This window comes from Procambarus clarkii, chromosome 6 (genome assembly GCF_040958095.1).
Source record: "Procambarus clarkii isolate CNS0578487 chromosome 6, FALCON_Pclarkii_2.0, whole genome shotgun sequence".
Classification (NCBI taxonomy): domain Eukaryota; kingdom Metazoa; phylum Arthropoda; class Malacostraca; order Decapoda; family Cambaridae; genus Procambarus; species Procambarus clarkii.
The window spans coordinates 7,219,727-7,234,573 of record NC_091155.1 but is presented as its reverse complement, the minus strand read 5'-3'; the positions used below and the strand labels follow the sequence as shown (position 1 = coordinate 7,234,573).

At 47.3% G+C, this 14,847-nt stretch overlaps 1 protein-coding gene across 3 annotated transcripts in view; it reads left to right on the top strand.

The window, feature by feature from the left end:
• LOC123754081 (uncharacterized) overlaps window positions 1-14,847 on the top strand; it is a 419,143-nt gene that overhangs the window by 318,076 nt on the left and 86,220 nt on the right. For 2 of the 3 annotated variants that reach the window (XM_045736241.2, XM_045736238.2), the window contains 2 exons: window positions 11,333-11,576; window positions 13,968-14,093. In XM_045736241.2, coding sequence (XP_045592197.2) covers window positions 11,333-11,576; window positions 13,968-14,093 — 370 coding nt within the window. The remainder of the gene's footprint in view (window positions 1-11,332; window positions 11,577-13,967; window positions 14,094-14,847) is intronic. The other variant, XM_045736239.2, reaches the window with a different exon arrangement.

Sequence of the window (14,847 nt, the reverse complement as noted above, 5' to 3'; positions counted from 1 at the left end):
GCCTACATTTGGGGTGGATGTCGCTTCCTCTCCATTCTGTAAGCTTTCTCGTGCTTTATTTCACCTCTGGACTGTTCATGCCCCTGCCTGAGCAGATGTGAGCTCTATGTACGTGTAGGACTATTTTAACTATTTTAAATACGCAAATCATATATATATATATATATATATGATTTGCGCCGTTTTGTGACAGTTACTCAAATCATATATGAATGATTTGCGCTGTTTTGGGTTAAGATATGGGCACAACACAACCGCTGCATATTCTAGCTTTGGCCTAACAAAAGTCGTGAACAATTTCTTTAGTATTTCACCATCCATGTATTTAAAAGCAATTCTGAAGTTAGAAAGGGTGGCATAGGCTCCTCGCACAGCGTTCTTTATGTGGTTCTCAGGTGATAGTTTTCTATCTAGAACCACCCCTAGATCTCTTTCTTTATCAGAATTCTTTAAAGATTTCTCACATAATTTATAGGTTGTGTGGGGTCTATGTTCTCCTATTCCACATTCCATAACATGGCACTTATTCACATTAAATTCCATTTGCCAAGTGGTGCTCTATATACTTATTTTGTCTAGGTCTTCTTGAAGGACATGACAATCATCTAAGTTTCTTATCCTTCCTATTATCTTAGCATCATCAGCAAACATGTTCATATAATTCTGTATTCCAACTGGTGAACATCACCAGTGCAAGAACTGAACCCTGTAGTACTCCATTTGTGACATTTCTCCAGTCTGATACATTGCCTCTGATTACTGCCCTCATTTTTCTATCAGTCAGAAAATTTTTCATCCATGTTAGAAGGTTACCTGTCACCCTTCCAATATTTTCCAGTTTCCAGAACGTCCTCTTATGTGGAACTCTGTCGAAAGCCTTTTTTAGGTCCAGATAGATGCAGTCAACCCAACGATCTCCTGTAAAATCTCTGTGGCTTGATCATAGAAACTGAGTAAATTTGATACACAGGATCTTCCAGATCGAAAACCATACTGTCTGTCTGATATTATATCATTTCTCTCCAGGTGTTCTACCCATTTAGTTTTAATTATTTTTTTCCAATATTTCACTATTACACTTGTCAATGATACAGGTCTATAATTGAGGGGGGTCTTCCCTGCTGCCACTTTTGTAGATTGGAACTTTGTTAGCCTTTTTTCCACACATCTGCTACGACTCCTGTACACAGGAATGCCTGAAAGATCAGGTGATGTGGAGTGCTGAGCTCAGATGCACATTCTTTCAGAACCCATGGTGAAACTCCATCTGGGCCAACTGCTTTGTTCTTACTTAGCTCCAGAAGCATTTGTTTCACTTCCTCTCTAGACACCTCTATGTTCTCTATGCTGTTCTCTGGAATTCTTATAGTGTCTGGTTCTCTAAAGATCTCATTTTGTACAAACACACTTTGGAACTTTTCATTTAATGTTTCACACATTTCCTTTTAATTTTCCATGTATCTGTCCCCCATTATCAACCTCTGAATATTATCCTTTACCTACAGTTTGCTTTTAATGAATTTATAGAAAAGGCCTGGTTCTGATTTACATTTGTCTGCTATACCATTCTCAAGTTCCTCTCTGCCTCTCTCCTTACTGATGTGTAGTTGTTTCTTGCATCTTTGTATCGCTGGTATGTTTGGGGCTTGGCCTCTTCCTATAATGATTCCATGCTTGTGTCTTTTGATCTCTGGCCCTCTCGCAATTTCTGTTGAACAATTTCTGTTTCTTAGGTCTCCATGTCTGTCAAACATATGAATGTTTGTGTGCCTGCATCGTATATTTTGCAAAATTTGGCATACATCTCATTTACTTCCTTGCCTAGCAACAAGTCTGTCCAATTATACCCATGAAAAAATTTCTTAGTTCCCCATAGCATCCTCTCTTGAAATCGAGCTTAACAACTGTTTTACTGTCCCCATTCTCTACTAGATTATATCGCATAGTGTATTTAATGTCCAAGAGGACATGATCACTCTTTCCCAAGGGAGGAAGATACTGGATGTCAAATACCTCTTCTTCTTTCCTGGTGAAAACTATATCCAGTATTGATGGAACATCCCCTTCTCTCATTCTTGTGGCCTGCTTGACATGTTGATACATGAATGTCTCCAAGATGAGTTTTACAAATCTGCCTGTCCAAATGTCCTCTGTTCTTGCATCGTAGGCCTCCCAGTCTATTACCTTATAGTTGAAGTCTCCCAGTACTAACAGTTGGGATTTATCTTTGTCACCTCTGTGGCGGTGGACATGCTTTCGGTTGACCCGATTTCGCTCGTTCCCTGTTCCAGGGCTCGGGTTTCCTAGGTCATCTGCAGGGTTATTAAATCTAGCCAGCCTGCAGTCTACCGTCGTGCCCATGACATTAGAAGTATGCTACTTTGGCTGCCGTGTTTGGCAACATCTCTTGGGCTGACATTCGGGCACGAGGGGTTTTGGAGGTCGAACAGGGTCCTGGCAGCCTGTTATTTGGTAAATGTACCTAGTCCCAGTCGTTCATGTGTGGCTTTGGGTAGCAGGTTTCAGCCAGTTGTCTTGACTTCAAGTTGATGTGCGCATGACGGCTGCCTTCCGGGTAAGTCCCTCTATTACTTGTTTTTGGTTATGTAGCTCCAGGGAGCTGGAGGAGCTCCCCACAGAAAATCATCATTGAATGTAATGAAACACCATTTTCTGGGAGACCCCTTCGGTGGCTCCCTGATACCCTCCCTCCCGCCATTCGGTGGTTTCGTTTTGTGTTTGATGCTCAGCCTCCGAACGGAAGGTGTGAGTAGCTGGGGCGAGGGGTCCGGGGCTAACCCCTCCTCCTACCGGGAAGGGAGGGCTGTGTGGACAAACAGCATGGTGGCGGTGAATGACATTTGCTTGTATGCTTGTTTCCTTATGTTTTATGGCGAGTTCTGTCTCTCTGTTCAGTCTTCGGTTGCAATTTCTTACCAGGCGGGGTTTGTTTTGTTATGCCTACCTTTCTGGGTACCTAAACCCAGTTGTGGCAGGCATGGACTGCTCTCCCAACACATGGGGTTTCCATAGGCTATTGCTCCCTGTGCCTCTCTGAGGGAACCAGGTTCTGGCACGTGGTCCCCGGTATGCAGAACTCCAATTGACTGATGCCCAAGACTATTATAGCATACAGGCATACCTCAGAATGCGAGTTTAATCCGTTCCTGGAGACGCCTCGCCTTCCGAAAACTCGCATTCCGAAGTTAATTTCCCCATAAGAAATAAAGGGAAATGAATTAATCCGTTCCTGACTACCCCAAAAACCCCACATCAAACTAAATTTTTATACCTAATTTACCTAATTCATCTAAATAAACCTACAAAACTATGTTCCAGTTATTACTTACCTTGCTGTCGAGTGCTGTAGGCGTATGGAAGATGGTGAGGAGGGGGGAGGAGGAGAGGAGTTACTGTTTGGAAGGGGAGTCCCCTTCCATAATCACATCAGGCAGTGAGGACCTTTCTGGTGTGCTCTCCCTGGGACGTTGAACCTGAGTGCCACTAGGTCCTGGTTGAGGCTCACTGCTCGATTTCCTCACCACAAATTTGTCCATGGAAGCTTGCTTTTCCCTTCTTCGCAAGCTCTCTCTGTAGTAAGGCATCACATTGTCATTGAAAAGATTAAGACAACGGCCTACTACAGCTTTGTCTGGGTGAGTATGTTCAATAGTTGTTTGAATCTCTTCCCACATCTGACACACCTTCTTAATTACTGCAGAAGGGACACTCGCTGGTGCTGTTGGTGCTGCTGCCACCTCCTCCTCCACTGCAGAATCATTCGCTGCTGTGTTGGCTTGCTGTTCCTGTTGAAGGGCTAGGAGTTCTTCGGTGGACAGTTCTTCGTTGTGTTCTTCCACCAACTCCTCCACATCATCACCATCCAATTCCAAGCCCATTTGCTGGCCTAGACTAACAATTTCCTCAACAATAGGTGCATCATTTATAGGCTCAAACCCCTCAAAGTCTAGTTCTCTCACACCTTCAGGCCACAATTTTCTCCAGCCAGAGATCAGGGTTCTTTGAGTCACTTCTTGCCAGGCTTTGTCAACGAGTTTTAAAGCACTACAAATGTTAAAATGCTCTCTCCAGAACTCTTTGAGGGTGAGGTTTGTGGCTTCAGTCACTTCAAAACATTTCCGGAAAAGTGCCCTTTCATACAGTTTCTTAAAATTCGCTATGATTTTCTGGTCCATAGGCTGAATTAGAGGAGTGGTGTTAGGAGGAAGGAATTTAACTGTGAGGAATTTATTGTATTGAGGCATCAAATCATCTTCCAAGCCTGGAGGATGAGCAGGAGCATTGTCAAGGAGAAGCACGGCTTTGAGTGGCAATTGTTTCTCCTGCAGATATTTTTCTATGGCAGGGCACACCACTTCATTCACCCACTCCGAAAAAATAAGCCTAGTGACCCATGCTTTTTTATTAGACTTCCACATCACACACAAACGGGTTTTCTGCACATTATACTGTTTGAAAACCCTTGGATTTTCAGAATGATACACTAGCAAGGGTTTAATTTTCAAATCGCCACTCGCATTTGAACACTGCACAAGCGTAAACCTATCTTTCATAGGCTTGTGTCCAGGCAAGGATTTTTCCTCCTTGGTAATGTATGTCCTCTTAGGCATTCTTTTCCAAAACAGTCCTGTTTCGTCACAATTAAACACTTGTTGCGGTAGGTATTCCCCAGTCTCTGCAAACTCTTTAAATTCGTCAATAAATCGTCCAGCGGCTGGTTTGTCTGAGCTGGCTGCCTCCCCATGCCTTGTAACACTATGGATACCACTTCTCTTTCTAAATTTTTCAAACCAGCCCCTGCTTGCCTTAAACTCTTTCTTATCTGCATCACTCGTTGCAGGGGTCTTCTTTAGAAGGTCTTCGTGCAACACCCTGGCTTTCTCACAAATCATGGCCTCCGAAACACTATCACCCCTCAACTCCTTGTCATGTATCCAAATTAATAACAACTTTTCCACTTCTTCAAGTATTTGTGGTCTTTGTGCCGTTAATGTTCTTACTCCTTTTGCCACATTAGCACTCATAATCTTATTTTTCTTCTTAAGTATAGTGCATATTGTTGATGTGGCTTTCTTGTACTGCCTACAAAGTTCAACAACACGTGTACCGTTCTCATGCTTCCGAATGATCTCTTGTTTCTCCTCTATTGTCATCCTCACATGAGCTTTCTGGCCTTTATCCTTACCACTGGCTTTCTTGGGACTCATGGTGAGATATATAATAACAAATTGTATAGACAAATCACCAAAAATCCAACAAAACACTGAAAATCCGCGACAAGAATTGATGTGGGGGTAGTCACTGAGCGCGAGACAATGGTAAACTGAGGGGCAGCGGGGCAGAGGGGCGACGATCGCCGAACCACCACGCGCTAGGTCGGCTGTACGCGTATCAACAAACTCGCGTTCAAACTCGCCTCCCGAAGTAACCATCGCCTTCCGAGACAAATTTTTGGAGTAAATACACCTCGCCTTCCGAAAACCTCGCATACAGGGACAATCGCATTCTGAGGTACCACTGTATATCAGTCTTATAACTCCAGGGAACTGTTGGGTCTCACCTAGAAAATGGCATTTCATTACATTCAACACTTGTTTTTCTGGGGGGAGCCCTGTCGGCTCCCCAGAGCTATCCAGGCTGAATGGATATGTATAACTTTCTGGCATCAGTCAAAGTGCTAGGAGTTCTTGCCTACCGGGGACCACGAGCCAGAACCTGGCCCCCTCAGAGAGGCACAAAGAGCAATGGCCTATAGAAACCCCCTTGTGATTGGGAGCATTCTATGTCTGCCATCGACTGGGACAGGCACCCAGAAAGGTAGGCGCCCCAAAACAAACCCCTATTCTGGTGAAATTATTGCTACCGAAAGCCGAACGAGTGGACAGAACTCCCCAAACAAAATTATCAAACTAGCATGACGTCATCACGTCGCCGCGCCACCGTCTGCGCAACCCCCCCTCCCCGAGAGGGGGAAGTGGGAGCCCCAGACCCTCCACGCCGGCGATCCAACTGGCAGTTCTTGGCTGATGGTATTACTGGCTGGTCGAGTGCCTCTGGCTCCAGTTTTTGTTTCAGTTCTGTGCTTGTGGTGTGGACTGTCTCTACCGGTGGGGTGTGAGCCAGGAGTAAGATTCCACGGTACTCTGGCTGCATGTGCCTAGGGCTATCTTCCCTAGGTGCCCTGTAAGTACTGCCCTTGGGGCTTGGGGCCACCTTCCACAAGTCACCTTGGGTTCTACCTCCGCTGTGTCCTTTACTGCTCGGTACTGGGCCGCCCTTGGAGTCGGCTGGGGTTTTGTTGCCCTGGTTTGTCTCTGGGTAGGTGGTAGTTTTCGTCACTAGTAGGGGCGCGGGGTACTGCACAGCTAGTTTTCACCATTAACAGCGGCTGGCTCTGTTCCGCTTGGGTACGTTGTCCTCTTGCGGGGTTTTTCTTTTGTTTTGCCTGGTGGGGGGTCTGCTTTTACTATGGTCCCCCTTTCCTGTTCTAGGTGAATTTCTTTCGAATTCTTCTGTTGGCGGTACTCCCCGCTTGGCCCCCGTGAGTGGACACGTCCCGGGGGTTCAGCTTTAGCAGTTTGTTGGTAGATTTCGGCGCCGGTTCACGGTACCTTGCCTGGGCGTCCCTTAGCGTGTACCAAAGACTAAGGGCCCTGGGAAACCCCACGGGGGCTCCGTGGTCCTCTAGGTGTGTCCCCGGAGTCCCCCTCGCGTCCTGCGAGTTTGACGGTTGATCTGTCCCCTTGTCTCAGGATGACATTCACCGGTTGTGCCTCTGCCATGCTGCCTGTTGGGTCCTTGTTTTTGTGACCCGGAGTCGTCCGATGATTATTGTCGGTACGCGCTCTCCTTCACCCATGCCACTGGTCTTGATAATCGGGTGCAGGCGGCTGCGGCGTTGCTTGCTGGGTGTGTGTTGCTGCAACGCTCTTGGTTTGCGGCCCCGGATGCCCCGAGGCTGCCCTGTTTTGGTGGATGGGGTCTGGACTTGGGGGTGGGGGTCGCTTCGGCTCTGGCTCCTTCCGCTTCTTGTTCCTCCTCTTCTGTTCTACTCACTTCCTCCCTTGCTTCCTGCTCCGAGCCATAGGAGGGTTTCGGGGTTGGGGCGGGGTCTGGTTGGTATCCGAGCGAGTATCCCAAGAAGATACTCGCTCCAAACGCATGAGCCTAACTAGAGAAGCAAAGCTCTTCAAAGTACCAGCGACGGAACTCAAACCGTTCCGTACGTCCAACAAAAAGTCCTGCCAACCTGTGGGGAACTGAGGCGGCGCCCAAGCATATAACCAGCAGAGTAGCGAATAATAACTAGTCTACCGGCAAGTGTGGTCTAGATAGAACAGACATACGAGACACCGTACTGACACTCAGGGCGCCCAACCCGCACCATTGCCCGCCAACGATCACCCACAACTACTGTATATGCAACAAAAGATAAGTAGTTCCTTAGTGTTTGTGTGTATTTACCAATCTCCACAAAACAATAGAAACTGGGATAGTGGCACATGCCGCCCGAGCGGCACATTGTGGGCACGAAACAATGGGCATAAAAGGGATAAGCTCAGAATCAGGAAAGACCGGAGGAATGACCGGCACTGTAAAAGGCCCGGTGATGTTCGGAACCAATTACCACGTAACGTGGTGGTGGGGTCCCACTATTGGTGCAATGGCGGGTTGGACATGTAAGTGAGTGGGAATGTATGTTAATCTTCTTGTGTGAGTAGCTGTTCACTTGAGACAGTTAAGCAAGTCCCAGCTGTGTCTGGGTACAAGTGACAGGATGAACAACCCAGTGGGATTTCTTCCTATTGGGGAGTTGTACAAGCTGCTATGGCGGTGTGTCCACTCACAAGATGAGTGGCGCTGCCCAATAAACTCGCCCCTCAGAGCAAAATTGAATTTAATTTAGTAGCTGCCTCGCACGGGCCAAGAGGCCCTCCGCAGGGCCACTGTACATATGTCCGTATGCAGGTACGCACAAGGGGACACAGGAGGTAGGGGGCACCCAATGGAGCCACAGACACGAAAAAGAACCCGATTAATGGCAGAGGGAAACGAAGCCAAAAGCACCAAAATGCCATGTGGAGGAGGCAGACGCCAGGCTCTGTCTTACTCCTGTGGTTGGCGTCTGCCTCCTCCACATGGCATTTTGGTGCTTTTGGCTTCGTTTCCCTCTGCCATTAATCGGGTTCTTTTTCGTGTCTGTGGCTCCATTGGGTGCCCCCTACCTCCTGTGTCCCCTTGTGCGTACCTGCATACGGACATATGTACAGTGGCCCTGCGGAGGGCCTCTTGGCCCGTGCGAGGCAGCTACTAAATTAAATTCAATTTTGCTCTGAGGGGCGAGTTTATTGGGCAGCGCCACTCATCTTGTGAGTGGACACACCGCCATAGCAGCTTGTACAACTCCCCAATAGGAAGAAATCCCACTGGGTTGTTCATCCTGTCACTTGTACCCAGACACAGCTGGGACTTGCTTAACTGTCTCCAGTGAACAGCTACTCACACAAGAAGATTAACATACATTCCCACTCACTTACATGTCCAACCCGCCATTGCACCAATAGTGGGGCCCCACCACCACGTTACGTGGTAATTGGTTCCGCACATCACCGGGCCTTTTACCGTGCCGGTCATTCCTCCGGTCTTTCCTGATTCTGAGCTTATCCCTTTTATGCCCATTGTTTCGTGCCCACAATGTGCCGCTCGGGTGGCATGTGCCACTATTCCAGTTTCTATTGTTTTGTGGAGATTGGTAAATACACACAAACACTAAGGAACTACTTATCTTTTGTTGCATATACAGTAGTTGTGGGTGATCGTTGGCGGGCAATGGTGCGGGTTGGGCGCCCTGAGTGTCAGTACGGTGTCTCGCATGTCTGTTCTATCTAGACCACACTTGCCGGTAGACTAGTTATTATTCGCTACTCTGCTGGTTATATGCTTGGGTGCCGCCTCAGTTCCCCACAGGTTGGCAGGACTTTTTGTTGAACGTACGGAACGGTTTGAGTTCCATCGCTGGTACTTTGTAGAGCTTTGCTTCTCTAGTTAGGCTCATGCGTTTGGAGCGAGTATCTTCTTGGGATACTCAACTCCTTCCGCCACCCTTGTTCACTATACCATCCTTGTTTTCTCTTCCCCGCTTGGCGGGATTGCGTCGATGGCTCCTGACTGGGGTGTTTGGTGTGGTGTTTGGTCACCTTGCATGTGTCTTTAGTGCCTTTTGTCCTTCTTTTGTTCTTTGTTGTCCTGTGGGGCTCTGCCCCGCATTTCGGTGCTTTTGTTTTCGTTGTAGACCCCTGGGTCTTTTCCCTGTCTGGACACTTTCCTTGCCTATCTTCGGTGCCTGACTGCACCCTCACATAGCCGAGGGAGAAATCATCTCAAGAACCTCAAGATACCCCTGCTGTCCGTAAGGTTCCTCAGGTATGTACACGCTCCTCTACACATTTTGTGGTTGGTCGTGTGCGTTACTTCCTGGCCGCTCCTTGGGCCGTATTCGTGGTTTTCCTTACCTAATTCAGTTTTTCCTCCCCCATGCTACACTTTCTGTGTATCTGAGTCAGTGCTTCTTGATTATCCTGTTTGGTGCTCCGGTGGACCTCTGTCCATGTTCCACGTCCTGCTTTTGGACTTCTCCGGTGTTCCGTTTTGGTACCGAGTTCCTGCGATTTCTGTGTGGTTTTCTGCAGGCTTCGGGTTGCGCTGTCTGTGGGGGGGGGGGGTGTGTGGACTTTTCGGTCTGCCGCTCCTGCCTTCCTGGTTCCTTTTCTTGGAACCGGGTTTGCTGGGTTCCGGTCCTGGTTTCTGTTTTTCTTTGTTCCGTTTCCGGACCGGGTGTGTTTGTTTTCCTGAGGTTCTTGTCCTCGGTAGTTCTCCAATTGGACACCTCGGGGATGCATGTATCATTCTTCCCTGCTGGAGCTGGTTCTGTTGCTCCTTTGGGTTGCGGGGTCTCTGATTTTAGATTCGCGTTTTGCGCCTTCGAATCGTGGTGTTCGTTTCTCGTCGTTTCTGTTGGCACAGGTGGGTTCGTTATTGGTCTCCAACCTGCATGTTTCGTCTCGGGGGCGGTGTTTGGTTTTCCTATCGCTGCGAAGGGTCCTTCGGTCTTTGATAGGGTTGGTTTGTCTTCCCTTCGGGGTTGTTCTGGGACCGTTGTTTGGGATTGTCCTGTCACCTCATGTTGGGTGGTGCTGGCAGAGCCGCTCCTGCTTAAGTTCAGTGTTGCGGTTCCTTCTGCTCCATTCCACTTGCTGTCCTGGGCGTTGTTCCCCTCTGGCCTGCTCTTGAGTTTTGGGGCCGTCCTAGTCGTTGGCCTGGGTGGTCTTTTTCTTCTCGTTTTGGTCTTTGTTTTGTCTCTGGTTTTGGTTGTTCAGTTAGGACGTGTGGTATCCGCCTCCCGGTTCCTTCCCTGTTTTACTTATCTTTTGGTAAGGTAGCTCCGGGGAGCCGACGGGGCTCCCCCCAGAAAACCAGCGTTGAATGTAATGAAACGCCATTTTCTGGGTGAGTCCCGGAGGCTCCCCGGCATCCCTCCCTCCCTCTGGTCGGCGGCGTTTTCGCGTCTTTTGACATCCAGCCTAAGAACTGCCAGTTGGATCGCCGGCGTGGAGGGTCTGGGGCTCCCCCTTCCCCCTCTCGGGGAGGGGGGGGGGGTTGCGCAGACGGTGGCGCGGCGACGTGATGACGTCATGCTAGTTTGATAATTTTGTTTGGGGAGTTCTGTCCACTCGTTCGACTTTCGGTAGCAATAATTTCACCAGAATAGGGGTTTGTTTTGGGGCGCCTACCTCTCTGGGTGCCTGTCCCGGTCGATGGCAGACATAGAATGCTCCCAATCACAAGGGGGTTTCTATAGGCCATTGCTCCTCGTGCCTCTCTGAGGGGGCCAGGTTCTGGCTCGTGGTCCCCGGTAGGCAAGAATTCCTAGCACTTTGATGCCAGAAAGTTATACATATCCATTCAGCCTGGATAGCTCCGGGGAGCCTCCGGGACTCGCCCAGAAAATGACGTTTCATTACATTCAACACTGGCTTTTTAGCAGTCATAAAGTCAGAACATGGTACATTATATTTGGATGTAGCACACACCTAAAACAGCAACTCAACTGTGTTATTCTAGCATGCTGTCTTGGGTATAAGTGAACTCTCCCCCCATAAAGTAAATATTTTGATGTTGAAAATAATTTTGCACTGGTGCAAATTTGCATTCTCATTAGTTCAAAAAAGAAGTGTGACTATTTTATAATATTCAGGAAAATGGTACATTGTTTTTGTAATACAATATAGCAATATCATTTTCTGTTAACTAGGTTAGTTATTGCTGAGGCTGTCAAAAATGTTTCTGGCTTCCCTGGTGCTATGGGGGCAATGGATGCAGCACTGATTCACATGAGGACTCCAGCTGGCTCTGAGAAGCAAGATTACTGCTATGATAAATGTAAGGCAGGATCCAAATGTGCCTTTGTTCTCCAGTTCATAGTGGACCACAGACTTATCTTTCGAGATATTCACTTAGATGCTCCAAGTGCTGGTACACGTATTCAGATATTTCAGGTGAGCTTTACATATATTGTATATATGTGTGTGTGTACTAAAATTATTCTTCTATATGCTAAAGTCTTTAATGTATGCTGCATTATATTATTGTGTATATATTTCTAACAAAGGCCATTTTGTCTGCTTTTTGAGCCAGAAGTCAGGCTCTATCCAGGACACTGATCACATGCTAAAGTCTCGTCAGCTTTCTCCCCACTGTGACATAAATGTTTATATGGGTTTCTCCCATAGTTCTAGAGCACAAACAGTAAAGAATTCTCTAAATCCAACACCAAGCCAAATTGGTGTTGATAACACCTATAACACCAAAGAGCAGAGCAAATCTGACAACATTTATTTAACTTATGATTGGCAACTCAGGAATTGCTAACTATTGCTCTGTAAAATACTGAGAAATTGTTGCCACCTGATCACCACCAGGTGGCAGTCAGGTCACCACTATTGGGTTATGGGATTCAGCTGTCTTCACTTCTGCCTGATGTTCACCCGATCAAAGATAGAGGTCTGCAGAAACTGATTCATTTAAAGTTGGCTGGGTGTTCTTTGAGTCTCTGCACATGGTGCCCATATCTTTAACCCTTAGACCGCACAATACATATATAGATGATTTGAATAACAAAACTGGAACCGTGCAAAACATTAATAGCTGTTTTAGTGTCTAATTTAAACACCCCGTGTGGTATAGGAGCAGCTATAGTGCAACTATGACCGATAGTTGGCAAACGCCACCTAGAAAAAAAATTGTGGCCAACATTCCTGGGTGTGAGAACGTCAGAACTGAGCAAGCCACTAAGGCTGCCGCACACAGCATGAGCTCACAGCACAGCTGTTCAGCTTGTGACCACAGCATCGCCTAAAAATGTCAAAATATATATGTAACTTCTATTGAGACTGCTGCTTGCTGGAGGGGGTCCTTGGGTTGTTGATGCTTGGATGGTTCGGCTGGGGGTGCATCATGTTTTGTGTTCGGTTGTGGCTCTTAGCCGTTATTTGCACGCCAATACCTCTGTGGCAAGGGACGCACCTTGAGTGGACCCAGTTTCCCTTCTTCCCTGTTCCAGGGCATGGGTCTCCCAGATCGTCCGCAGGATTATTCGGTTCAGCCAGCCCGCAGTCTATCCCTGTGCCCATGACGTTCGTGAGTTCGCGGCATTAGCTGCTATTATTGGTTATATGTCTTGGGCTGACATTAGGGCATGGGGTTTTTGGAGGTTGAACAGGGTCCTGGCTGCATGGTACCTCGTTAATGTTCCTGGCCCTTCTCAGGCATGTGTAGCCTTGGGTTGCAGGTTGCAGCCAGTTGTCTCAACTTCGAATTGAGCAGTGAGTGGCGGCCGCCTCCCGGGTAAGTCCCTCTTTTTTTTTTTATCTTTGGTTAGGTAGCTCTAGGAGTCGAAGGGGCTCTTCACAGAAAACCAGCGTTGAATGTAATGAAATGGCATTTTCTGGGTGAGACCCAGAGGCTCCCTGGCATCCCTCCCTCCAGTCGACATTTTTTTTGCATTTTTGATATTCAGCCTCTGAACTGGGGTTGGGTAGCTAGCATAAAGGGGTCTAGGGCCACCCCACTTCCTCTTCCCGGGGAGGGGGGAGTTACTCAGACAGCGGCGTGGCGGCTGTGGTGACGTCATGCTTGTTTGATTGGGGAATTCTGCTGGCTAGTTCGGCTTTCAGTTTGCAATTTTTAACCAGTTGTAGTTTGTTTTGGAATTCCAACCTTTCCAGGTGCCTGACCAGGTAGATGGCAGACATAGACTGCTTCCAATTACACGGGGGGGTGTCTATAGGCCATTGCTCCTCTTGCCTCTCTGAAGGGGCCAGGTTCTCGCTCTTGTCCCTGGTAGGCCTAGAACTCCATCGATTGACTGTTGACACTGTTTAATATATACACATCAGCCCAGTATAGCTCTTGGGAGCCTCTGGGTCTTACTCAGAAAATGGTGTTTCATTACATTCAGTGCTGGTTTTTTGGCAATGTTATTTGATTATGAGGTTGATCTTGGATTCCTGTACTCCTCTTACCTTTGTGAGCAAACCAGTTTTTGGTCCTGGTGATCAGGACCAGAACTGATGTTAAGGCTCGCTCAAGTTCCTCCAAGGAGTGCCGGACCAACCGGGCTGTGGTGGGTATGTGGGCCTGCGGGCCACTCCAAGCAACAGCCTAGTGGACCAAACTCTCACAAGTCACGCCTGGCCTCAGGTCGGGCTTGGGGAGTCGAAGAACTCCCAGTACCCCATCAACCAGGTATCAACCAGGTAAGTTCAGAGGCCTGGTAGTTACGTTGTTGTCTCTGTGGTACCAAAGCTATACAGTAAGGAGTAACGGAGGTTGCCTAGAAATGAGTTTCATTACATTCAACACTTAAATGTTTTTTCTTCATTGCTCAGGAATCAAGTGCATGGTTTTTCTTACAAAATCTGACGAGCTCAGAAACGCATGTTGTTGCCCCAGCTGTGTATCCCCTTGCTCCTGCAATCATGACGCCACACATGAATGAAATACTCTCCTACCAGGTTGGTAAAATTTACTTTTTGTGTGATATAGAATTTTTTCTTTATTGAGGAGTATTCTAAAGGTATTTACTTGGTAATATTTGTGTTACTAATCTAGGGTTCATTAGTAACATCTGTTATTTTGCAGTTAGAATTGCATTTGAAGGCAAGGGCAAGCTAATTAATGATGATAAACTAGTGTACAGCTTTAACCCTTAAGCTGCTCTGGGCTATTTAGCCTTTAACCATTAACATGCTCGGGGTTTAACCCTTAAACTGCGCAACGCGCCTGCAGGCTCACGTCTGGTTTGCGCAACACGCCTCCGGGTATTTGTATTTTTCACGTTCCATTCAAAACTCCCGCGGCTACATGGGGTTCACATCAGCTTCCTCAGGGCTCTTGTAAACAGATGCCATCTTTAAAAAAAATCGTGGTCCACATTCCCGGGTGTGGGAGCCTCAGTAGTGTGTGAGCAACCAAGGCTGGCGCTCGCAGCATGAGCGTACAGCACTGCTGTTCAGCATGTGACCACAGCATCGCCTAATAATGTCAAAATATATATATAACTTGTATTATTTAGCTATGATAGTGTTATATTAGAGCCTGAGTGTGATAATGACTGGGTACAGTGTTCAAATATCAGTGATTCAATGCTGTTCATGATGTTCACAGCGCTAGCCACAGCACCACAGCATTATTTCGTTCATCTAGGAATCTTCAAATGATTTCTTAAGTTCCTTTTCAAAATAAACGTGTGGTCAATTATTCATTTAC